General features: G+C 51.0%; 1 protein-coding gene across 3 annotated transcripts in view; it reads left to right on the forward strand.

Annotated features, from left to right (window-relative positions):
• Positions 1–117: 117 nt before the first annotated feature.
• The window catches only part of DVL3 (dishevelled segment polarity protein 3), a 31,983-nt gene continuing 7,581 nt past the window's right edge, over positions 118–24,519 (forward strand). For 2 of the 3 annotated variants that reach the window (XM_027685524.1, XM_027685525.1), the window contains exons 1-2: positions 118–328; positions 21,816–21,885. In XM_027685524.1, the coding sequence (XP_027541325.1) occupies positions 162–328; positions 21,816–21,885 (237 nt within the window). In that variant the 5' untranslated portion in view covers positions 118–161. Of the gene's footprint in view, positions 329–21,815; positions 21,886–22,209; positions 22,299–24,519 lie in introns of those variants that run through there. The other variant, XM_027685526.1, reaches the window with a different exon arrangement.

The following is a 24,519-nucleotide window of genomic DNA, read 5'->3' on the forward strand; positions in this document are numbered from 1 at the left end:
GCTGGGACCCCGCAGAACAAGGGGCGCGGGGGGCCCGGGCGTGCGGAGGCCGCAGCTGGGCCGAGGCGCGGGCAGGGGCCGGGCCGGGGCCGGGGGTCCGCGCCGGGGCAGAGGAGGCGGCGGAGGCGCGGGCGGGGGCCTGGCGGCTGGGCAGGGGCGCCATGGCGGCGGCCGAGACGAAGATCATTTACCACCTGGACGAGCAGGAGACGCCGTACCTGGTGAAGCTGCCGATCCCGGCCGAGCGCGTCACCCTCGGTGACTTCAAGGGCCTCCTCAACCGCCCCAACTACAAGTTCTACTTCAAGTCCATGGACGACGACTTTGGGTGAGCGCGGGCCCGGTCTCCGGTCCCCCGGGGCCACGCGTGGAGCCCGGGCCCCGTGGGCCTCCCCGGGGGACCGCGGGAGGACACCCGCCCCTCTCGGGGCTGGGGCCAGGGCCGGCTCCCCCCTCCGGGACGGCGGGGCCGGGATCCCCGGGGTAGGGAGGTGCCCTGAGGGACTGGCGGTCCGAGTGGTGCCCGGCGTGGGGAGGGGGACCCGCATCCATCCCCCCTCCCCACTGCCTTGCCTTGGAGCGGGTGGGGATGGTGTCCCCCTTGGGTTCGATCTGCGGGGGACACTCTCCGTGCGCCCCCCGTACCTCGCCTGGGAGAGGCTGGTGGTGATACCCCCCCGTGCACGTTCTCTGGGGCTGGTGGTCCCTGAGTGCTGCCTCCGGGTACAGCCCCCCATCTTCACTGCCCTCATCAGCTCTGGGGAAGTTGCCCCCTGGTAACTCCCCTGTGATGGAGCTGGGGTATCCCCCTTCTCTGGGGCTGCAGAGACACTTTGGAGGAGACCACTGCCCCCCATCTGAGGGTTGCCCCCTCCACGTGCTCAGGATGTTTGGCCAACACCTTGACCGAGAGGGCATCTCCCATCTTGGGAGTGTCTAAGGGTGGTGTCCCCCGCTTGTGTCCTACTCGGGATTGTTATTCCCCACCTAAAGGGCCTAGGCATCTCCCACTGTGCCTACCTGGGGAGGGTGCCCCTTGTTCCCTCCGCCAGAGGGGCGTGGGGGCAGTCCTGCCTCTGTCAGCCCTCCCCAAGAAGCGGATTTGGGGACAGTTTTGTTCTCCTACCATCCATTTTGGGGAGGGACATCCATTTTGGCAGCTTCGTCCTCTGCATCTCATCTTTGGGAAGAATGGGTAGAGGGGATGAGCTTTCTTCTCTCCTGCCTCCCTGGAGAAGGAGAGCTCTCCACGTGCTGCCCATCTCTGAGCCAGGGGTGTGTGCAAGACCCACTGTGCCCACATACATGTCCCATCCTCAAGATGAGATGTCCTGGGCTAGATCTCCGGGATGGATCTGGATGAAAGAGGGGTGCAACCTGCCTCACATCCCATCTCCTGCAGGGCAGCTCTCTTCCAACACTGGTATTTTCATTACTTCTTCTGTGATACCCTTTGGTTCCTCCCATCAGGAGTGGCTGTTTGGAGGTGAGGAGATATGTTCTGTCCCTTGTTTGGATGTTGTACTGACTGATCTTCTGGGGAGCCCCTGCTTTCTCCTATCTGTGTAAAGATGGTGACTGTTCTGGGGAACAATTACCACATGAAGGCAGCTCTCTGTAAGACCTTTTGTCTCCCTTTTGTCCAGAGTCTTCATACATCTGACTCTCCTCTAGCCTTTTTCAGGACTCTGTTTCCATCTTGAGAATGTAGCTTCTCTTGTGTTCCACAATGTGTGACCCTTTACCATTCCTAGCACTTTGGTATTTGAAGGAGTTGCATGATCCTCTTTCCTCTGAATTTTTTTCTCCCCTGTGAAGATTTAGTGTTTACAGTAGGTCTTGTGTATGGAGCTGGGACTACAAAGTGTTTTCAGTGTTATAGTCTTCCCAGTGTCTTCTCCCTGCACCAAATACCTCCCTAGGCTGTGATTTTGGCTCATACCCCACATTGAACAGGGCTGGGCCTGTTTGGGGCTTGGATGAGATCGATGTGGCTGCCTCAGCAGGGGGTGCTCTCCCCTCCTCAGCCAAATTATCCCAGTGCCCAGGTTCCCGTTAGTTTGAGAGGTGCCAACTTTCAGATGAGGCTTGAAATTTGGAGTCACTCCTCTGACCACAGTCTGGGACTCTTTGCCTCCCTAAATTCCTCCTGACCCACTGGAGAGCTTTAGTCCTCAGAAGCTTCCCCATTCTCTCCTGGCAAATAGAAGTCTCCAGCCCTCATTTTCCATAAATTTTCTCAGCAATATCAGTTGTCTGTGGATCGTTTCCTGTCCCTCAGCTGTTGAGTAGCATTGGGTGCTATGAAACAGCTGCCTGTCCCCATCTCGGAGGAGACCATGTTCATTGGTGGGAGAAGCGAATTCTCCATGCATGCTGTTTGTAAACAAATGCTTTGGGATCCTTTGAAATGTTGTTCTTGAAGTGAATTCAAACTTGTCTTGAATGAAACATTGCCATGTGGGTGGGAGACTGTCTGCGTAACTATAAACAAAGTTTAGTAATAAATAGCAGCGTCTCACATTGGGAAGAGGGGTCTGGTGGCAGCAAAGTTCTGTGCTGTGCTTTTTCATCATCCTCTGTTTCTTTAAGGCTCCACAAGAGGAGGCAGATGGTAGATTAACAAAACTCAATGATAAAACAGCATAGGGAGTTGGTGTGGATGATAGCAGGGAAAGGGGAAAATCACTCAGGAAGACACAGCGAGTTTACTTGTTGGAAATGCATGGGATGAGATTTTTGTTGGGACCAGTTCAGCTAATTTGTTTGGGAAGAGTGAATCTCTCTGGAAGGGAAGGTGCAGCTGAGAGGGGTTGGGATCTGTGTGTGGGCAATTTGTTCCTTGGAGAAGTCCTGTGCGATGAGTTGTGCAGTTGGAACAGCACGTGCAAGGCCTGGTGAAAGCCTCTCATGGTGTCACCATGGATGCTTCATCAGTAAAGCTGTCTCTGCTCCTTTCCAGAGAGCTGAAGAATGTGCTGGTGGTTGGCTGGAGCATGGTGGGAACAACCAGAGCAGTCCAGCTGCAGCCTTGTCTCTGAGAAGCCCTGAAGCCCCAGGCACCACTCAAAATAGAATCATAGAATCATTTTGGTTTGAAAAGATCTTTAAGATCATTGAGTCTAACCAAAAAATTTCATGATCCCCGGTAATTGATGTCTATGAGAAAGCAAGCCATGGGTCTGCAGGGACAGAAGGGCAGGAGGCACCTCAGTTGCTTGAATGTAAATGCATGGACAATTAGTGAAAACCAGGAGGTTAACAATGGCTGCATTCAGAAGCTGTGTGACAGGGAAGAGTGTTTCACTCTCACATGTGTGTTCCTCTCAGCCCCATCCCTCAGGATGCCCTATGCCTGGCTTGTGCTGGCAGATTCTGGCCTGGGCTGGTATCTGTCAGCTGGGCAGTGTCCAGAAGTAGAACCCAGGGCAAAGCCCCTTCATGAGAGCTGAGGTGGATGACCTTAGGGCTGATCAATGAGGAGGATGCCTGCAGATCCCATGGCTCTGCTTTTCATCAGTAATTGAACCTTTTGCAGGATCCGCGTGGCATAAAACTAAGTTCTCCTCTCATCTGTTATTGGGAGTGGAGGCATCTCACCTTCCAGGGCCAGCTGGAGCAAGACATGGTCCAGTGTTTAGCTCACCTCTGTTTCCCAATCTGAATCTGTTTCTCCTTCTTCCTTCTTTTTCCAGGCTGTGGATCTTCAGCTTGGCATTCCCTTCAGCTCATCCCCAAGGCAATATTACAGCCACAGTCTTGGTGTGTGGGATTTTCATTCTTTTGTTTATTTTGTTAATATTTGTTTGCTCTTAGAATCCGGAGGTGATGGAGCAACTTTAGTGTTTACATCTCCTTGAAAATGTGAACTGAGGCTCCCTTGGGTGGCTCTGAAGTTGTCACTTAGTGCTGGGCTTCAAATTAAGAAGACCCCAGAGTGGTGTCCCCTCTGGGGAGGAAGGAGGAGAAATAAGAAGATTCCATGCACCTGGTCCTGGGGAGAGGAATTGTGAGCAGCAGGAAGGCTGCAGTGTTTCATTGCCTGGTTTATCCAGTGTGCAGTGGGCTACAGCTGCACATAGCAGGGTGCAGATATTTGTGCCCTTCTTGGGCTTTGTGTTTTGCTAATCCCAGAACTGGAGGCATGTGAAGGAGATCAGCCAATGGATGGAGCAAGTGTGGCAGTGCATAGATGTGGTGCACTCTTCTTGGACCTGAGATGCTTTGTGTGGATGTGTCTCACCATGAAGTGTGAAACTACCCTTGGCCTGCTAGCCTTGTTCTCATTAGAGAAGGAAGGTTTTTTCCTACATCTTCAGTCTTTTTATGAAACATTTTACAGTTAAGAGGTATGTGCTGGTCATCAGGAGAGCACCTTAGATCAGTGCAGTGCTGTCACCAGTTGTGAGATCCATGTTCTCCATCAAACCACCTGCAGGTTTCTCATGGGGTTTAGAACAGACTTCTTAATTTTTGTCTTTTTTTTTTTTCTAATCTGTAAGATGGAATTTCCAATTGTGCCTTGTCTTGTCTGATTGACACTGGGAGCTTCTTGCATAAACACTTGTCCGGATCTTACCATGACAGAACCCTCAGTTCCATAGAGGTGCTGCAAGAACAGGACTTAAATTCTTCTGGGCACCTCTGCAGTTGGGAAGGGAATAACCATACTGATGGACTGTGGTAGTTTGTAGTTTGCTGGGACATGGGCTTCAGTCACGTGTAAAGTGTTATCTCATACTCAAGTCCATCATGAGAAATATACCTGCCTCTGGGCAGCATGGACCTTCTCACCAGCCAGATTGTGTGCATGTTTGCCCCAGCTGAACTACAGGTTTGGCTCTTCATTTGTCCGAGTTGCTGGTACAACTGTGAGGATATTCTTAAATCAGTTGCAATGTGCTTTCTTTTGACTTATTTTTTGTTTGTAATTGATGTTGCTCGTTTTCTGTCAGTGGAAAGGTGTTCCCGCAGAGGCACACTGAAGTTTAAACTAAACTTTTCAAAGCAGTTTCAGTTAAATGAGTGCAGTTTCTGTGTCCAGGTAAATCCTTAGCACCTGGTCTGAAGTTCCATCTCATCTTTCCTTAAATTCTGGAATGCCTTCAAGTTTGAATTTCTGCGTGTGGAGAAAGCACTTGGGTGATCATTTTGCTTATCTCCACTGGCCACCTCCCGTCTTCTAGGCCAGAGAGCAGAAAGGCCATGTTGTCCTGCAAGGGGACCATCCTTCCTTCCCCATCCTCCGGGTTCTGCATTGCTGGGAGGACACCAGTGATCCAAGGTACAGTGGTGGGATGGTGCTGCTCCTCCTTTCCACTGCTGGTTCCTCTCTTGCAGGTCTCGATTCCAATTTTAACTTCAGAGCTGTGGTGAGTGATTCCTTGGCCTCAGCTGTGAAGTGAAAATTGGTATCCAACTAATCACTAGCCCAGTATCTTATCCAGACCTGCTTAATTATCACCTGCTCTCCAAAGCCTGGTACGAGGCAGTGATTAGGGCAACGCTCTGAAGGCAGAACAAAGCGGGCGCTGCTGGAATTCCCAGTGCAGGGGTCAGATGCCATTGGTATTTGGCGACCTCATCCCCTGCACATGTGCATGGGGAAGCGCTTTGACGCTCACTGAAAGCCCGAGTGATTTATTTTTATTGCAAGGTCTTTTTGAAATTGATGCCAGTGGTGACTCTCCTTCTGGCTGGAAGTGTTGGGAGCTGGGGAAGGGATCCTAGATTTAATAAGCAGTGTCAGCCCCTAAAAGCAGTGGTGAGCGCTGGCATGGTGCCCCTGCCTTTCCTGCCAGCTCTTTGAGCGTGAGTTGGGGGAGTTGTTTTATTTTGATTTTTGGAAACTTTTTTTAAAATTTATTTTTAATTTTAAATTGGAGACTTTTGCTGTCTGCAGAAGACCTTTGCTTGTCCCTGGTGGGGACTGCTTCCATGTCAGCATGGATTGCCTGCTGGGAGAGATTGGCAAGAGGTCTGAGAGTGAAAGGGCCTACAAAACTCCCTTACATGCTTATGTCTTTTGTAGTGGTCTGAGAGACAGCATCAGCCCTGCTGAAAGGTGGTCATTTTTCTCCAGCTTGTGGTCAGTCCCTGTCCTTCTGTGTGGAGGGCAGCATTTTCCATGTGACAGGCCACAGCACTCCATCTGTTGTGCTCCCTGCTCCAGAGGAAGCATGTTTCCCTGCCTGCTCCCGTGAGGTGTGCTGCCCTGGTTAGCAAGGGTCCACCAGCACTTATTTCAGATATTTTACATGTAGGTGACTGGAGCCTGTCCTCTCCTGGGCTGCTGAGGATTTGGCAGGGAGCTGCTAACCACTTCTGCGCTTGTGGTGAGGAGTTCCTGTAATGCTGCCCGTGCTGGGGGTGGCCCATGGACACTGAAGCTGATCCTCGCTGGAGCTGCTGCTGGAGGCTGTTCCAAAGTATTGTGGCAGTGGTGGTGGGGGCCACAGCAGTGCCAGGGCTGAGGTGCAGATGGAGAGGGTTAGTTGACAGTATTCCCTGCTTCCCTGGGTTGTATTGTCTGTGCCTGGCAGTGTGTGTCCTGCTGTTCAGACCCAGCTAGTAATGACTCTGTAGGTGTCCAGCTTTCTCAGTTGTGGTTGGAGCTGTGCTCCAAAGGCCACAGTGGATGGCAGTCATAGCCTGGTTTCTTTGCCCAGGGGTGGCATTTGGAAAGCCAAGTTAGCCAAATTCGGCTGCAGACCAATTTCCCTAAGGCTTTGTCTGTACTATGCAAACAATGAAGCTTTACAACAGCTATTTGAACTTGTTTGCAGCCAGAACTGGTCAGAATTTTTTTTTGACTGAATGTGTTTTCTCCCAAAATATGGTGTTATGTTGAAGCCAACATTTTCTTGGAGAGGTATTGTTTTCAGTCATGTTTTTGATGGGAATGTTTCTTAATTTTAAGCGTCTTTTGTCATCTTGGGAAAAAAAAGAAAGAAAGGTCAAAAAACCTTTGCTCAACCATGAGAATGCAGCTGTTTTGATGCAGTTCAGTGTTTTGAAATCATCTGGAGGACTCTGGGCCTCCAAATTCCAGCACAGAGCAAAAGCCTACCTCGATGTCTCAGAAATTGCTGCGAAGTAAATCAGTGCACCCTGACTGTGGTGCAGGGATGGAGACAGATGGTCCGTGAGTCCAAGGCTGATCTGCTTGGAGCTCTGAGCCTTCAGTAAGTCCCTCTTCTTTCTCCAGCATGCTCCTGACCTCCTCCTCCTATGATTTCCCCACTTGGTCTCCCAGCAGGCAGAGATTTCTGGGTCTACAGCCTGAACTCTTGAAGGTGGAGGCAGCCACCCACTACCATGCATTTGGGGGTGCTCAGGGAAGAAAGGTGCTGCGAGTATAGGCAAAGAAAATCTGGTTTCCCCCACAGCTTTTCTACTGCAGATATGGGTTTGTTTTGATCCTCTCTCAGGGTGGGCATCAGGCCCTCCACCTAGACTTGACGCTGTGTAAGTAGAGGTGTAGGGAGCATAGTTGAAATTCCTCAAGTCCTTTTTGAGCTCAAAGTACTTAAAGTGGTGGGAAGGCTCTTGCATGTCTGCATGGCAGTTGCTGAACTGTTCTGAGCTGAGGATATCTGTTGTAATGAATTGCTACTCCTCCACCCTTGACTGCATCCAAACAGATAGAACAATGTTGTGGTTTAGGACATTTGATCTGTGTGAAAGCCCATGAAGGGGAGCTGGGCTTGCAGAACACAGCAGAGACTGTACCTGCAGGAAATTGCCTTCGTGTCACACCAGCTTTGCATCGTGCTGCACATCTGATGGTGCAGCAGCCCGGGCTGTGTGTTTTTGGTGTTTCCTATTGATTTCCTCCTCTCTCCATCCCTTGTTTGTTATTCGGAGCCTGCCCTTCTGACCTGTGCTGGATGGATGGTTGTTTTCCAGAAGGGGGATGTGGCACCACGTGGCTGTGTTACTGTTTGTCCCGCTGGTGTTGGCTTGTTAGGCAGCAGCTGGCAAGTTAAATAAAACTTAATCCTGCTGGTGGCTGCCGTTGGAAATTTTTGGACCAAATCCTTTTGTGAAGGCTTTTTGGAAGGCGTTGAAATAAGGTACAAATCTGGGAATTAGTCTAATCTCTGTGACTTTGTCTGCTTTGTCCATGTGCTTATCTGTATAATGCCATGGTGGCCTTAGGAGAGTGTGTGAGCTCTTGGGCTGTGAATATCACTGTCTCCAAGGACTGCATTAGCTTGCAGAGCTGAAGCATTAGTATATCCCTGAGCCCCTGAAGCTCTTGGTTTCACTTGTTTCCATCCACTGTGTTGTTACTGTTGTAGCACTAATATTAAACCCATCCAGGAATGGGCTGGAACTCTCTGGAGGTTTTGGCAGCAGAAATGGCTGGTGCTGACCTTCCTGTGCTGTGTAATCCTGTATCGTGGTGGAGGGTTGGGACTGCTGTTGTTGTTGTATCAGTTATTTATTAAAGGCGACATGCCAGAGGCGTTGTTTTTCCAGGCACAGCTAGCCACGGAAGGCAGCAGAAGCAGCATTTGGGTACCCTGCTCCACTAAATCCTTTGTGTTGGTTATCCCTTCGCTGGGGCATCTGTCTGTGTGTCTTATTGGCTAAAATTCGCTATTGTGTGAGAGCTGGAGGAAAAGAAGAGACAGTGAGTGGTGACCGAATTGCTGCAGTGGGAGTCTGTCCTTCTGATCCTGGCTGAAGACAGGAGCTGAAGTGGGAAAGGCTTCCTCTCGTGACTTGGAGCAGAGATCTGTTTCTGGGAGAGCTAGCACTGGCTGCTGTGTGGGAAGGTCTTTCTTCTGCTGGTTTTTGACCTGCCCCTAGGGTTTGGAGAGGAATTTGCTACGTGGCCCCTCTGATCGCTGACAGCTGTCTCTGTGATAGGCTGGGAATCCAGGGTCTAGGTAACAGAGTTTATGGAATTTTTCTTGTTTTCTGATGGCTGGCAGCTCCTGCCATGTACAGGCTGGTTCTGGGGACACTGAGGATCTGCCAGAGGGGTCTGTGTTTTGGGAACTCTGGCTCTGCATGGATTATCATGGTGGGGAAGCTGGTGCTAGCACTCTAGCCTGCCCACTCCTGGGCTTCAACTCTTTCCCTCAACATGGCTCTGGCCTCCTCATGGTCCTTTTGTGTCTCACCATCTGTGAGCAAGTAGGTTGTCTGTCCCCTGTACGTTGCACTGTGCTGTGCTGCCATTGTTGACAGCCAGAGCAGTATCAGCAGTGTGTGACAACCCTGGCTTGGTGGCCTGACACCATCAGCAGGGCAGGGAGAAGGCGGCTGCAGTGCCGATGGCTGTTGCCTGGTTGGCCTCAGGGCACAGCAGCTTCTTAAACTGAAGCTTTTTCCAGAAGCTGTGATGGATATGCAAACTCCATACTTGTGTTTGCATATGGCTAACCAGCTGTCCCAGTTCATTCAGCCCTGCCTGGCTCAACCAGTATGTTAGTGCCATTCACACAGAGACTTGCCTGTGGGCCTAGCTGGGGCTGTGCTATACTGGAAGTCCATATAGGGCCTTAATGCATGAAGTCTTGCCATTACATTGTGTTAATTTGAATTTTTCTTGCTGGCTTTTGTGGCTGTGAGAAGGGTGGATTTTCATGGATCTGGCTGCAGAGCTGAGTCCATTATGGGGGACTTCCCTTAGACCCAGAGCTGGTAAATGCACCTTTAGGTGCTGAAGGGGCTCCTGTGAGATGGATTTTTCTTTCAGAGTAAAAGTTTTTTGGTTTAGCTGTGGCCAAATGGTTAGTTTGGGAAACGTCTTAGGATTATTCCTTGTCTAGGCATCCTGGAAGTGGCAGGGGATTTTGAGGATGTCAATATCTGTTTCAGTTTAGGGTAAGCTGTGGGTTTCCTTGGGGCAGTTCTGGCTTAATGCAGAGGTGTGTAACATCTCTACAGGATGTGCAGGTTGAGTCTGATGTGTTGGAGCTGGATCAGACTCATCCAGCATGTGCCTGTGCTGCTGAATCCCCTGTGCAGAAACACAGGAGCCCACTGCAGCAGCCTTCTTGAATGTGCTGATGTTGCCAGTGTGAGACACCACTTTAAAAATTGTGTTTAAGTGGTGCCTTCATGATGTTACTTTTGGTACAGTTGGTACCTGTGCTCTGGTAGGAAGCTGCGTGGCACTCATGCTTTCCCATGTAGAGAGGTGTGTGGACTGGAGGTGGGGACTGTGGCCATGTTGTCTGTAGGGACCAGGTGAGTTCCTGGGTGGTCAATACATGGTGCTGGCATGTTACATATGACTAAAGGAGAGATGCTTCATGAGAATTTCATGTCAGTATTGCAGATAACTAGGAAGCTCAAAATCAGGGTGGTCTTGTAACTTGACTTACCATCAGATCCACAGATGTGGGAAATGGCCCTATTGCAGTAATAATGTGTGATGAACCTTTCTGGGCTACCCATGGGAATAGTTAATGTGCACAATGACCAGTTCAACATGGTTACCAAGCTCATGGGGTATTTACAGACTGCAGACAGGTTGTGCTGCCTTCCCCTGTACTCCTCCATCCTTGAAGGACCTGGGAGTTGGCTGCTGTGGCTTTGAGACCTTCCACAAGAAGAACATTTCATGTTGCGTGTGATGGTAACTTCTGAAGATCACTGACTGTTACTGTGCAGTTGTCAGAGACGGCAGGTGGAAGGTTTTCAATGGCATGTGACAGGGTCAGGCCCAGGAGTTCACAGTGTCAAACAAAAGCAGCAGCTTTGAATTGGACCTGGTGCTGTAGTGATCCAAAGCACTATCCTCTTCTAAATTGTGGGGAAACTTACCCTCTTGTTTAAAAGGATGCAGATTCCTGGTGTAGAGGTGAATCCTGCCTGATAGCATCTGGTCTGAAGTCTGTATGTGGCACCTCACGCAGACTTTAAATTTACAGTAATTGATTGGCTCCTACTTTATGGCTGCCATCTGCTTTCTGGACCTCCAGTGGAGTAAGTTACATGCCAGCACATGCTTGGTTTGGTTAGGACTGGAGCATCCCTCTTGTCTCTTCCAGCAGTTGAGCAGTATTTGCTTGTTTGCTGGATTGCTGGCTGGAGGGCAAGCCTGGCTGGCCTGGTAAAGGCTGCTTGGTTGGACATTAGTCATTGTATTTGAGGGTTTGGCCCTGTGTCTTGAACGGAGTTTGGTGAATATGACTGGTGTTACTGAAATCAATGAAGTATTTAAAAGGCTACTAAAATGTGCTCTATTTGCTGTCTCTGTACAAGGAATTTTTTGTACCATCCCCTGCATGACACCATCAAAATCAGGTGAGGAAGAAAAAGAACATGTGTCCCTGTCCTAGTGATGGTCAGAAATGATTCCTCTGAGTGTTCAGACCCCTCATACTCTCTGCTGCCTACTGCGTTTTAGAACCAGAGGGATGCAGTACTGCTGTTTGCCCATTTCTCAGAGTGCTGCAATGACTTGGGATCAGGAACGGAGTTCTTTCTTTGCCATCATGCAGCTGTTGTGACTCTGAAAGGCTCTTCTTTGCGTGAGTCCTTCTCATTGTCTTTGGCAAATGTTTTGTGGTAAAACTTAGTTGTGAGATTTATTAACTCCCTGTTGGTTTTATAAGGGTTCTCTGTATGTCTTACAGATCCAGTTAGCAGAGATGTTGCTGATGGCAGCTGAACTGGATGCACAGAGTAGGTGCAGTCATCTACAGCTTGTCATGCTTCAAGGCCCCTTCCCACTGGCTAGGAGGTTGAGCTGGTTTCCTTGGGAGACTCTTGCAAAACTGTTTGTGCAAGGAGAGAGTAATGTGAGCTGGTCAGTGTCTTGAGGGCAGGACACACGTGGAGGCTGCTTTGTCATCTCCTCGTGGAGATCTGTTATTAAATACAAATTAATTGTTAACATGGGGGTGGGGAGTGAACCTTGCTTTTCCTTCTACAGTCATCTGCCTTGGTTTGTGCAGTCCCAGACCTGCTCTGTAGGTGTCTGGCTGGCAGAAAGGTGCTCCCAGAGCAGAGGGCTGGTGCTGGGCAGGGCTGCGGTGCTGGCAGCCCAGGACAAGGGGGTGCTGGCGAGCAACCTGCTCTGTGGCAGCTCCCTGCTTCCCCAGGTGTGGAAGTCCAAGCTTTCAGACTTTGTTTCCCACCCTCCCCCTCTTCCCGTTTTCCCCTCTTCTCCTCTCCTTGCTCTCCTGCTGAGTTGATGCTTTTCCAGGAATGAGCTGTACTGCTGGCCCAGCACATTCCACAGCAGCAGCGCTTTCTTGGCAGGAGCCTCGCTTGCTGTTAAGAAAAAGCAGGACTGACTTGGTGTCCCTCAGCTGAGGGCCAGAAAAGGAAGGCCTGGTTCTGCATTCCTCATGGTGCATGCAGAGCCTTCACGGACACCATGGCCCTCTCCCTAGACTGTTGTGTATGTGCAAACTTCACACTGTCCCCCCAGCAGCCCTTGGAGCCCTTTACAGCTCCCCACTGTCGTCTTAACCAGCATGAAGTCCCTGAACGTTGCAAGGGAAGCTGTTGCTTTTCTAGCCAGCCTAGAAAGGGGTGTGTGACTTCTCACTTGTTGAGAGTTGCAAAGCGTTCCCTTTGGAGCCCGAACACCTCATCCACAAGCTCCTTGATATGTTAGTGTTGTGTCTTTTGCGTTTTGTTACCAGCAGTAGCCAGATAAACCCTTTGCCCACCTCTGCACTTTTCCCACCTCTCTCCCTTTCTCTCTGTCAACAGGAGCTGCCATGTTGCAGCTCTGCCTTGTGGGCTGTTCCTTCTGTCTGTGTCCAGATGGAGCTAAGTGTCATAGCAGACCAAGCCTCCTTCCTCCAGTGTGCTTGCTGTCTCACAACAGGAGAGTGAACCACAGCAACCACATCAGGATTTTACCCTGTCTCTGGCTGGGGCCTCTTTGGGCCTGTTGCCTCTCTCACCTTGAATAAAAGCCCAGCTTTTGGTCACTGCTATGAAATTGTCTCCATTCCATTAAGGTCATTTCTGCAGATGTTGAACCTCAAATCTTTCTTTCTCACAGTGAGGCCCTGCACTTGTCTTGTATCCTGGTGGTGGGCTATGCAAGCTCTTATTGAGGAGCTGAAATTGAGCTACCAGGGTGAAGAGCCTGGCCAGGCTTCTGCTGGAAGTTCCCGTTTGTCCTGATTTCCAATTCAAAGAGACTGAAAGTGTCACTGAACCTTGGGAGGGGGGGGTGTCCTCGAGAATGCTGCCTTTGATGATGTCTGTAAATGTCCTTTTGGAGGTTGGAAGCATCGCTTGGGCAGGGCGGGATTAATTAGCATGGAGGTGCCTCCTGCAGTCCTGTACAGCTTCCTCCTCCCGGTGGAGGACAGGCCTGTTGGGCTTGTTTGCAGAGCAGGGCTGCAGCCAGATGGTCACTCCGAGATCAAGGTGGGAGGGGCCACCAGGGCTCTGGGCTCACTGGGAAATCACTCTGTAGCTTTGCTTTGATAAGTGCTGCTCCTTGGCAAGCCTCTGAGGCTGAGTGGCTCCTTCCTAAATGCCATTCCTAAATGCCAGTCTTTGGACTAGGTGAACAGGAGGTCTGTCCTCTGTCATCTCTCACCCGTGACACTGGTAGGACTGAGCACAGGTCCAGCTGGAGCCAAGCATTGCCTGGACTGGGGGGCTCTGGTTGTCCTGGTCTATGTCCAGTGGAGTGATTGCAAATGTGTTGATGAGGGGTTCTCGGGGAAAACAATTGGCATCTTGGATGTCTATTCAGTCTTGGATGTCTGTTCAGCCTCTGCCTTGCTGACCGTGGAGAGAAAGCACAGCAAGCTATGGGGCAGCAGAGGTGAGCATGGTTGAGGGCATGGCAGGAGGATTGGAACTAGATGATCTTTAAGGTCCCTTCCAACCCAAACCATTCTCTGAAAATAAAAGAGGCTGCTCTTGTGCTCATGAGCATGATGTGCCTGCTCTTGAGGAGAGTAGTTAGTAGCTTGAAATGGGATGACCTATTCCCCAAGGAGTACTTGTGATGCTCCCTTGATTTGTTAGGAGAGCAGGGGTGGTCTTTCCTGCTTTAATGCAGAGCTATGTTATTGTTATGATAGCAGGACAGCTGCTAACAGCTGGTTTGTGCTTCTTGATTCTTAAGCACACCAGGTAACACTGTGCTGCAAGGGAGCTCATCTTCACACGAGGTGCAGGGACAGACAGGAGGACAGCAGCTCCTCTGAGGGAGGAGGCTCTGACAGAGCTAAACCATCTACAAATCCACGTTTCCCTATTTACCTGTGCTACAGCATAGAGAAGCAGTGGGGAATACCCTGTCTGGGGGCTTGGGAGGCAAATTAAATGGGAGAGTGACAGGCTGTTGATGCTCAGAGAGCCCTTTTCACCCCGATGCACTGTGCAATTTGTACTCCTCCTCCTCACACAGAAGGTATAAATACAGTGAGGAGGACCCCAGGAATGCCCTGGCTTGTGGAGTCAGACAACTCAAATACTCTAATCCTGTTTGGTGCATGCTGTTTGCCTGCAAAGCCCAAGGTCTGACCAATACACGTGTTATCACCGGTGTGTGTATGCTCTGATTGGGCCTGTAGCCCCGGGGGAATTGTATCCCCATGGGAAGCACACATATCATGTCTGGGCTTAGTCTAACAGGCGAGTATTTCCCATCTGAAATCCCAGCTCTCTCGGAGAATTGCCCTGTCCAGTTTTCTCTTCTGGTGAAATGGCTGCAGAGCTCATCCCTGTGGCCCCAGCATTTGATCTTGTGGGAGAGGTGAGAATTTTGCTCTAGAGACAGGAGATGCTCACATTTGGGTGGTAACACAAAAAGGTGCTTCCTTTTGCTATGCAGCATTATTAATCTGTACAATCATTTGGAAGCAAAACATCCCTGCCCTAAGGGGTGTGTGCTACAGGTCTTGAAAATGAGATCACATTTCTGGTGGGTAAATCCCTGAAGCTTGTGCTATTGGGTAGAAATGTCTCCTGAGTGTTTTTTGTTTGGTTGGGGTTTTTTTCTTCTTTTGCAGGTTGTAGGAGATGGGGGCTGTTAAGATCAGAGGAGTGACTAACCTAATCTGTGCACTTTTGGGAGGTTGTCGTAGAAGAATAAGTTTGTAATTGAATTTCTGGGCTTTGCATTGTTGGAAAAAATGGTGCTGTTTTGTAAAGGTCTTTCCTCTTAATAATTGAACTGAACAAAGGAGATCATCTTACTCTTTCATCTGCTCTATTAGCTTTGGATCTTTTTTGTGTTACATTGTCACTGCTCAATTGTCTTCTCAATCTTTGCATGTTCCCTAGGAACAGACTGCTTTTCATCTTGGGCATCAAGCTGTCCAACATAAACTTGAGGGGTCCCCTTCTCTCACCTCCCTTCTTTGTACTGACCCCACCCCCTCAACCCCCCCCCCCCCAGTGCCAGATACAGTGTTTTTATTTGGTACCACGTCTCTGATTGCTTCTCTCTGAGTATCCTCCTTGCTGCAAGCCCTTGGATAGGCAATTTGGGGGACAGGACTGGCAAAGACAAGCAGCAATCACTGCTGAGCTCCAGCCTGTGTCCAAATCTGGGGTTCAAATCCTGCAGGAGCCTCTTAGATTTCTTCTTTTGCTGGGCTCATGTTACTCCATCCGAGTTCTTCACAGGGACCTTGCTGTGGCTGGTGGGTCCCGCTCAGGAGAGACCAGAGCTGGCTGAAGCTAGAAACTCCCTTGTATCCACATCCTCAGCCGGGCTGGAGGCCACCGAGGGGAAACGGGGAGGCTGGGAGCACAGCAGCTGCGCTGGTAATGTCTGCGCAGCCGGGGTCTGACACAGCGCAGCCGTCTCCGCGGCTTGGGGTTTATGGCCTCCTTTCTCTCCTGTGCACGCTCTCGTTCCCCACCTTCCCTTCATTCCTAGGACATGACTCTGTGATATAAAATACCCTCTAATTTCCTGAGCCGGGCTGGAACTCCCCGGAGAAGGCAGTGTCTGCCCGCCTGTCCCTCAACCGCCTCTGCATCCGTGTTCCATGCTGCTAGCTGCTCCCGCCGGCAGCAGCGGGAGGGAAGCTGGGAGCATGGCATCTTCCCAGGCCGTGGGAAGAGGGTCTGCCGGCTCCTACAGAGAAGCTGGTGGGAGAGTAGGGATGGAGCCAGGGTTGGAGCTGGGTTTCCTCCACTTCCCTCCCTGTTGCCGGGTCTGTCCCTTCCCCTCCCCCAGCTGCATGGGAGCAGATGTGCTGCTTGTGTCAGCCCTGGCAGCCCCCTCCGCACACCCAAGCTGGTCTCCTGCGCAGCCAGAGCCTTGTCCCCTCCTCCTCCTTCTTCTCCTCCCCCCGGCTTGGCCCCGTGTCGCTGGGGATGGCTGCGGAACCATCCGCCCACTCGGCCTGCCTCCCCTGTAACCCTCCCTCCTTCGTCCCTCCCGCAGGTCTCTTTGTTGGAAAACTCAAGGCAGATGAGTGCCGGGGAGCGCTGGGCCTGCAGGCCAGGCACTGAGCCTGCAGCTTGGCCTTGGCATGTCTGCTGGCCCCGGAGATGGGACCAGGATCACAGGGGGATTTTCTGGGCAGAGTAGCAGCACCAAGGGACCTGGACCTACGTTCACCTGGGCAAGACTCAGGTTGCCTCCACGTAGAAGGGGTTTTTCCTGGTCACCATTCTCAGCCATGTTGTGCCCAGCCCCCAGCAGGACTTTAAACATGGGGACCTTCAAAACCACATGGTAAACTCAAAGCAGTCCCTCTAAAATCAGCCTTGGGCAGATGTTTTCCCTGGGCTCTGATGGCTTCAGCCAAAAGGAAAGGCTTGTAGAGAACAGAGAGAGCATAAATTCCTTCTGGGTCTGCTCTTTCAGGATTCCTGAGCTCAGACCCCATCAGCTGAGGGCTCTTCTCAGCACATTCACAGAATGGTTTTCCCTGCCAGCACATCCACGGGACAGTTTCATCTCCTGGATGCCCCTCCGTGCAAGCGCGGAGCAAAAACGTGGCACTGCTCACAGCTCCCCCAGAGGCTGCTCGCTTGGTGGCTTCTGACGTGTGAAGCTGCAGTCGAGTCTGTGTGTCCGTGTGAGAAGTGTGACTGGAAGGGTGGTGAGAGGTGGGAGGAGGAAGGCTGCAGCTCCGGCTGAGGCTGGAGAGGAATGCAGGACATGAATAGCTGGGATGGTGCAAGGGGTGACAGACGTGAGCAGTGCTGCAGAGATATTCCTGCTCGGCATGTGCCTGACTCCAGCACTATCAGTTTTTGCTCTGTAGAGTCTAAATATATAATCCATCATGCTCTGGCATCTGGATGATAAATAGTGATAAATAATGTAGTGGCTGGGGAAGGAGGGAGAAAACTGCTGCAGGGTGGAGCTGACCCCTGGGATGTCTGGGGCAGCCACGGGGTAATAAGAGTGAGGAGGGACCAGCTCTCAGGACAGAGGGAGCTTGTTCTCTATCAAGCATTGCAGCTAAGGGTGAGTGGGCGGGTCTTGGGGCTAGTTTCCTCTGTCCCTGCTGAAAGTGGAATAGTTCATTTGTGCTGAGCAGTTGGTCACCTTGACCCAGTGAATATATCACCCTGTCCCTTCACCCACAGGCAGGGCTCTGTGTCCCTGAGCAGTCATCATGCAGCACTGAAAATTGGCTCTGCCTGAAGTTCTCTCTAGGAATTGGATACGGTCCAGGCTGCTGGCGACAGTATGAATGGATGCTAGTGCAGCCAGGGCAGGGTGCGTGTGTGTGTGCACTTGGAAATGAGGAGATGACAATTTGCCTGCCTTGGAAAGGGCTTAGGTGGGCACCAAAGGGGATGGGTCCTGGGGGGACACTGCCTGTGTTTGACACTCATCCTGGGCTGCAGGGGTTTTGGGCAGAGGCTGGCACAGAACATGCTGAAGAAGCATTAAGCCAGCAGAATTTTAATCCGTCCTCACTGCTCCTTTCCTGCTTTTCCTGCTCCTCCATCTGTGCGAGAAGAATTAACGCACATCCTGGGAGTGGATTAGATTGCTCAAACCGTGACCTCCTCATCTGTGCCTTCTGGGGACGAGTAGCCTTTGTCCGGTCCCTTTTCTGTCTCTCCAGTTTGGGCAGGGATTGTGAGTGCCAGCTGCCAGCAAAGGCCTGGCGACGTGCTGCCTCTCACCCCGTGGGACAGCCCTTTGCCGAGCGTGCGTGACACTGGCGCAACCAGTGGGGCTGGCAGGGTGGAGCGAGCCTGCTCCCCGGGTTTGGGGCTTCCAGCACTGTTCATTTGCCTTTTGCTGATGCCTTGTGAGTGTTGGCAAGCCTTGCCGTCCTGTGTTCAGTGGCGGCTCGGGCAGCTGTTGGCACACCAGGGAGAGCAGCCAGGAGCCCAGAGTACCTGTTTCTCCGAGCCCCAGCGTGCTGCGACTTGATGGCAGTCTGGGGCAATGGGTCACAGCTCCGCGTCCCATGCTGGCATCCTCTTCGATTCTCCGTGAGTTGGGGGCTGGCTTGGGGACCCTTCCGAGCTGTTGATGGGATGCCACCTAGGAGTATTGCTAATTACTTATAGTCTACTTTTCCCTTGGTTTCCATAACAAAGTAACATTTGTTACTTTGTTCTTTTTCTGTTAGATTCTTCCCCACCCCCCCAAAAAATTTATTCACTATTTAGTTACTACATTTTTTTAAAGCACAGTATGTGTCAAGCTGCCTTAGATATAGCCTGGAAATGAAACTTAGTATCACAAATGACTTGTAATGTGTCTTTGTATTAAATAAGAGTGCTTAAAAAGTCATTGAGAAGAAAAGAAAATGAGCTTGATAAAGTCTATTTTGCCACTGGATTCAATTTATCAAAGGTGGTATTAATTAATTCTGGTGAATTTACCTGTTGTTTTGATTGCAGATTCACTGTGGAAAAAGTACTTAGGTGTCCTGTGATATTTAAAATAAAAAGAAGAAATTTATTCTCCAAAGAAAACTAATTTTTTTTAATTTTTTTTTACTGTTGGGAGAAAAAGTTATCAGTACTCCCTCGACTATGAAGTCTGATTATGTAGCTGTTTGTGTAATGCAAGAACATGACATTGTGGCACAACTATAAAGCTCAAAGTGATGTTGAAATATTATGTATGTAATTAAAAAGCGACAGTAACATTTGGGAGCCAGCATGTTTAATGTATTTCACTTTCATCTATTAGAAATCTCTGGCATAGGTTGTGATTCTTTCAGATCATTATAAAGAGTTTTAAATTATGTATTTCTTTAGAAATAAGTGAACTGGTGGAAATGTGTCTGCTGGAAATACAGTACAGCAGAAAAGTCTGGGAGGTTGCTGGAGTGTGCGGAAGAACTTCCTGACACAGCGGGTGGGGGAACCAACTAGGGAAGGCACACACTGGACCTGTCATTTGTGAACAGAGAAGAACTGGTGGATGATGGGGTGGCTGGAGGCCGTCTTGTGCACAGTGATCACAAAATGATAAGAGTTTTTGATTCTCACAGAAATAAGGAGGCGGGGTCAGCAGAACTGCCGCCTTGGACTTGCGGAGGGCAGACTTTAGCCTGATTAGGGAGCTGGCTGACAGAGTCCCCTGAGAGGCAGTCCTAAAGGGCAAAGGAGCCCAGGGAAGGCTGGACATTCTTCAAGAAGAAAATTTTAAAGGACCTTCCCATGTGCTGACAGACAAGCTAGTGGGGAAGAAGAGTGGCCTGGCTGAACAGGGAGCTCTGGCTCGAATTCAGGGGAAGAAAAGAGTGTATCACCTTTGGAAAAAGGGGGAGGCAACTCAGGAGGACTACAAGGATATTGTGAGGTTATGCAGGGAGAAATCTAGAAGGGTCAAAGCCCAGCTAGAACTTAATCTGGCTACTGCTGTAAAAGGCAATACATATGTGTTTACAGATAACATCAGCACCAAAAGAAGGGCTAAGGATAATCTCCATGCTTAATTGAATGTGGGGGGAAACAGTGACAAAGGATGAGGAAAAGGCAGAGGTACTTAATACCTTCTTTTCCTCAGTCTTTAACAGCGAGACCAAATGTTCTCAGGGTACTCAACCCCCTGAGCTGGGAGACAGGGATAAGGAGCAGAATTAAGCCCCCCGTAATCCAAGAGGAAATGGTTGGCAACCTGCTACACCACTTAGACACATGCAAGTCCATGGGGTCAGATGGGATCCACCCAATGGTACTGAGGGAGCTGGTGGAGGTACTCACCAAGTCACTTTCAGTCATTTACCAGCAGTTCTGGTCAACCAGGTAGATCCAGTTGACTGGAAGTGAGCAAATGTGACACCCATATACAAGAATGGCCAGAAGGAGAATCCAGGCCTGTCAGCCTGACCTCACTGCCAGGGAAGGTCATGGAGCAGATCAGCTTGAGTGCCATCACATGGCAAGTACAGGACAGCCAGGCAATCAGACCCAGCCAGTATGGGTTTAGGAAAGGCAGGTCCTGCTTGACCAACCTGATTTTCTATGGCAAGGTGGCATGGTTAATGGATGAAGGAAAGACTGTGGATGTTTTCTACCTGGACTTTAGTAAAGCCTTTGACACTGTTTCCCATAGCATTCTCTGGGAGAAACTGGCTGCTCAGGCCTTGAACAGGTGCACTGTTCCCTGGGTAAAAAACTCTGGATGGTCGGGCCCAGAGAGTGCTGGGGAATGGAGCTATATCCACCTGTCAACTGGTCACAAGTGTGTTCACCAAGGCTCAGTACTGGAGCCAGTTCTGTTTAATATCTTTATCAGTTATCTTGACAAGGGGATCGAGGGCACCCTCAGTTCTCATATGACTAAATTGGGTGGGAATGTTGATGTGGTGGATGGTAGGAAGGCTCTGCAGAGAGATCTGGACAGGCTGGATCAACGGCCAGTTGTATGAGGTTCAACAAAGCCAAGTTCCTGCTCCTACACTTGGGTCAAACATCCTCACACTGCTCTACAGGCTGGAAGAAGAGTGACTGGAAAGCTGCCTGGTGGGAAGGGACTTGGAGGTGCTAGTTGATAGTGGCTGAACATGAGCCAGTGTGTGCCCAGGTGGCCAAGAAGGCCAATGGCATCCTGGCTTGTGTCAGCAATAGTGTGTCCTGCCAGCAGGACCGGGGAAAGTGATTGTCCCCTTATACTCTGCACTGGTGAGGTCGCACCTCTAACCCTGTGTTCAGTTTTGGGCCCCTCACTACAATACGCTACAGATGAGTGGCTGGAGTGAGTCCAGAAAAGGGCAATGGAGCTGGTGACAGGTCTGGAGCACAAGTCTAATGAGGAGCAGCTGAGGGGGCTCAGCCTGGAGAAAAGGAGGCTCTGTGGGACCTTATTGCTCTCTACAACTACCTGAGAGGAGATATTAGCCAGGTGGGGATCAGCCTCTTTTCCCAGGTAACAAGCGACAGGACAAGAGGAAATGGCTTGACGTTGTGCCAGGGGAGATTTAGATTGATATTAGGAAACATTTCTTCACCAAAAACGTTGTCAGGCGTTGGAACAAGTTGCCCAGGGAAGTGGTGGAGTCGCCGTCCCTGGAGTTATTTAAAAGATGTGTAGATGTGGCACTTGGGGACGTGGTTTAGTGGTGAGCTTCGTAGTGCTGGGGTAATGGTTGGACTGGATGATCTTCAAGGTCTTTTCCAACCTAAACGATTCCATGGTATGCACCTGAATTTTGGTCTTACTGATTAAATTGTGAATTGAGGGATAAAACAGCTGGATGCACACAGAGAGCCTGTTCTGCCCTCGGCTTCTCTCCAGCCTGCCAGTCATGGCTGTGAGCATAGGAACCTGTGATCTGGCAGTGGGCAGGAGTTGCTGATCCTCTTCTGCTCCATCCCCAAGCCTGGGCTGCCTGTTGTTGGGTGCAAATACCCACCTGGGTAAGTCTCGTTTTCCTCTGAAATCCTGGACCAGCTCTAACTGCGTCCTCTCCCCTCTGCAGGGTGGTGAAAGAAGAGATCTCGGATGACAATGCCAAGCTTCCCTGCTTCAACGGCCGGGTGGTGTCGTGGGTAAGCAAGCCCCTTGCTGTGGTATCTCTCTGCCTGTGTCTGCCCTCTGAAAACCACCATTTGGATGTGTAGTGCCGAGTAAGGCACAGGGACTGCTCCATACTGTCGGTGTGCTGACTGCTAACACAGCTGATGAGCTGGATTCCCACACTCCAGTCCCTCAGCTGCAGAGGGGGCTCTGTGGTGCTGGGTCCCCTGTGCTGAGGAAGATGTGGGATGCCTCTGTTGGAGAGCTCACGATAACTGATGCCTGGCAGAGGTCGTGGTCATGGCCTGTCCGCAGCATAACCCATGTGCCCCTACGGCAGGGTCAGCTTTCCAAGGAAAGTCCCGCTCCAGTGACTGGTGCAAAGGGCTTAAGTGACTTTAGTGCTGGTGAAGCGGACTGGATTTGACTGCCCTGAAGACTAAAGGTACTGCCTGGGCAGCTGCAGGACAAGCTTTTCCCTCTGTGCCATGCCATGCACATGCTCTGTCCCCTGCCTGCATGCGTCCCTCAGCCCCTAGGAGACCCTCTGTTAGTTGGGGGGGAGGACATTCAGTCTCCACAGCCCATCATCCCGTTTTTCCTCTGCTGAGCTGCAATTTGTGCTGGTGGGGATGTGTGGATCTACACCAAGAGCAGAGCCAAGACCCAAGTGCCTTCTTCCGGAGGCCTCCAAATAGCCCCTCAGCAAATCAGGCTAGGTCAGACCTAATTCTGCTTCTATCCCTGCCCCAAACAGTGAGGCCTAAGCTGGGGGGCTGTGAGGAGAGGGTGACAGGGGCAGGCAGGTGCCCACTGCTGGCCTGGCTGCTGCTGGATTCCAAGCAGGGGAACAGAGTGCAGGGTGGGCTCCTGCCTGTGCCTTGCACCAGGAGGAAAGGATGTGCTGGGCTCCCACACAAAGAGCCAGGGTCTGATGCCGGCTGTCCTCCCTCTAGCGGTTATCCAGGCCCTTCGGAAAACAGCCTGTGTCCGGTTCTTGGTCACCATCCATCCCTCTGCATTCATCCTGCTGCTGCTGCATCTGCACCGAGACGTCTCCCCACCCCACCCTTTCCAGCTGCCTTTTGCTTTTACCTGCCCTATGGGGAGTCCCACAGTCTCTTTTTTTACCTGGTGTGCTTTTCCTTGTCCTCCATGCATCCATGCAGCTGCTGGCTTTCCTTGTAGGGTCTCTGTGGTTGCTCAGTGTGACTGACATGGATCTGGTGTGGGTCTGTCTGGTGTGACCACCATGCTGCTGCTCTGCTGGGCTGGATCCTTGCAGGGAACTTGTGCCCAGACTGGCTCTTGTGCACAAAGGGGTGATGGCAGTCCCAGAGACCTTTATGCACAGCTGATGATCCCTTTTTCTATTTCTGCTGAGAGTCTCCTTGTCCATGGGTGGTTTGGGGCCTGGGGGCAGCACTTGCTTTGCTGCTTCTGACAGACAGGCTGAGATGAGGCTATTTTAGGAACGCAGTACTAATTTTAGTGACCAGGAAAGACGGGGGCTTGAATCCAAGTGAGTATTTCCTGACAGTATAAGAGGGAGGAAAAGTGCAGGGTGGTGATCAAAACCTCCCCTGGAGGAAATTCCAGCCTTGGGAGCATTAGAGGAAGACAGCATCAGTCCTCCCCCAGCTTGGGAACACCCCCTCTACTCTCCTTACTGCTGTTTGACAGATGCCTGTGGCTAGTTCCCTCTGTCCAGATCTATTTGCCTGATCTTGCCTTGAGATTTTCAAGCATAAGGTGTTGTATGACTTTTCTCTAGGCTACGCTGGCCACTGCCAATATATCTTCTCCCATATGCTCCTGGGCAGTGGCTGCCAGAGCAGGGATGTGGCCCTTAGGGAGTGGGATGTGTCCTGGGAAGACACATCACTGGGAAGGTGCCAGGAGCAAAGCCAGGCATGTGCCTGGGGCTTGCTGGAGGGAGGGTGCTGAGCCAGTGTGAGACAAGAGCTGGTTAGACAATTGTGAGATCAGGAGCCGTTGGGCTTGTCCTGGGGCTTGTGTGACGGGCTCTGCAGCTTTTGACACCCCGGGCTGCACTCTGCTCTGTCTGCTGCCCTGGCTGTGGCTTTTTCAGGGCTGCTTTGTCTTCCTTGTCCCAGCTACATCCCTGTCTCGGTTCCCAGTGTCTCTCTGGCAGTAGACCTCTCTCTCCCTGCCCCAATGATGATCTGTGGATTATCTTATCAACCTCTTATCAGGATTTCCCCAGTTCTTCAAGGTGGGCAGGGCACAGCTCTTTCATCAGTGATGCTGGGAAGCGCTCAAGACCTGTGTAAATGGGCTGTGCCTCCTGCACCCAAGTTGGCATCTGCTCTTGGCTCCATGCAGATGTGGTTCCCTCTCCAGCAAGCAGCAGTGCTGCCTCTGCATTGACACTGGGCATTATGGTTTGGGCAGCAGCTGTCAGCTCCTTTCCAGCCTATGTTTCATGATCCTTCTGTCCTGACCCGCAGTGGGGCATCCTTCACCTTACATCTTTTCTGGGCCCTGTCACCTCTGCTCTGGGGGTTCCTGAATGCGTCTTTCAAGGAAGAGGCTTTTTATTGTCCTCTTGGCCAGCCTTATTATGATTAGTCCTGTTCATTACAACTTGAAAGGGGGGGGATAGGGATAGGGATAGGGATAGGGATAGGGATAGGGATAGGGAT

Source organism: Neopelma chrysocephalum, unplaced genomic scaffold (genome assembly GCF_003984885.1).
Source record: "Neopelma chrysocephalum unplaced genomic scaffold, ASM398488v2 Primary Assembly neopelma1_69, whole genome shotgun sequence".
NCBI classification, from domain to species: domain Eukaryota; kingdom Metazoa; phylum Chordata; class Aves; order Passeriformes; family Pipridae; genus Neopelma; species Neopelma chrysocephalum.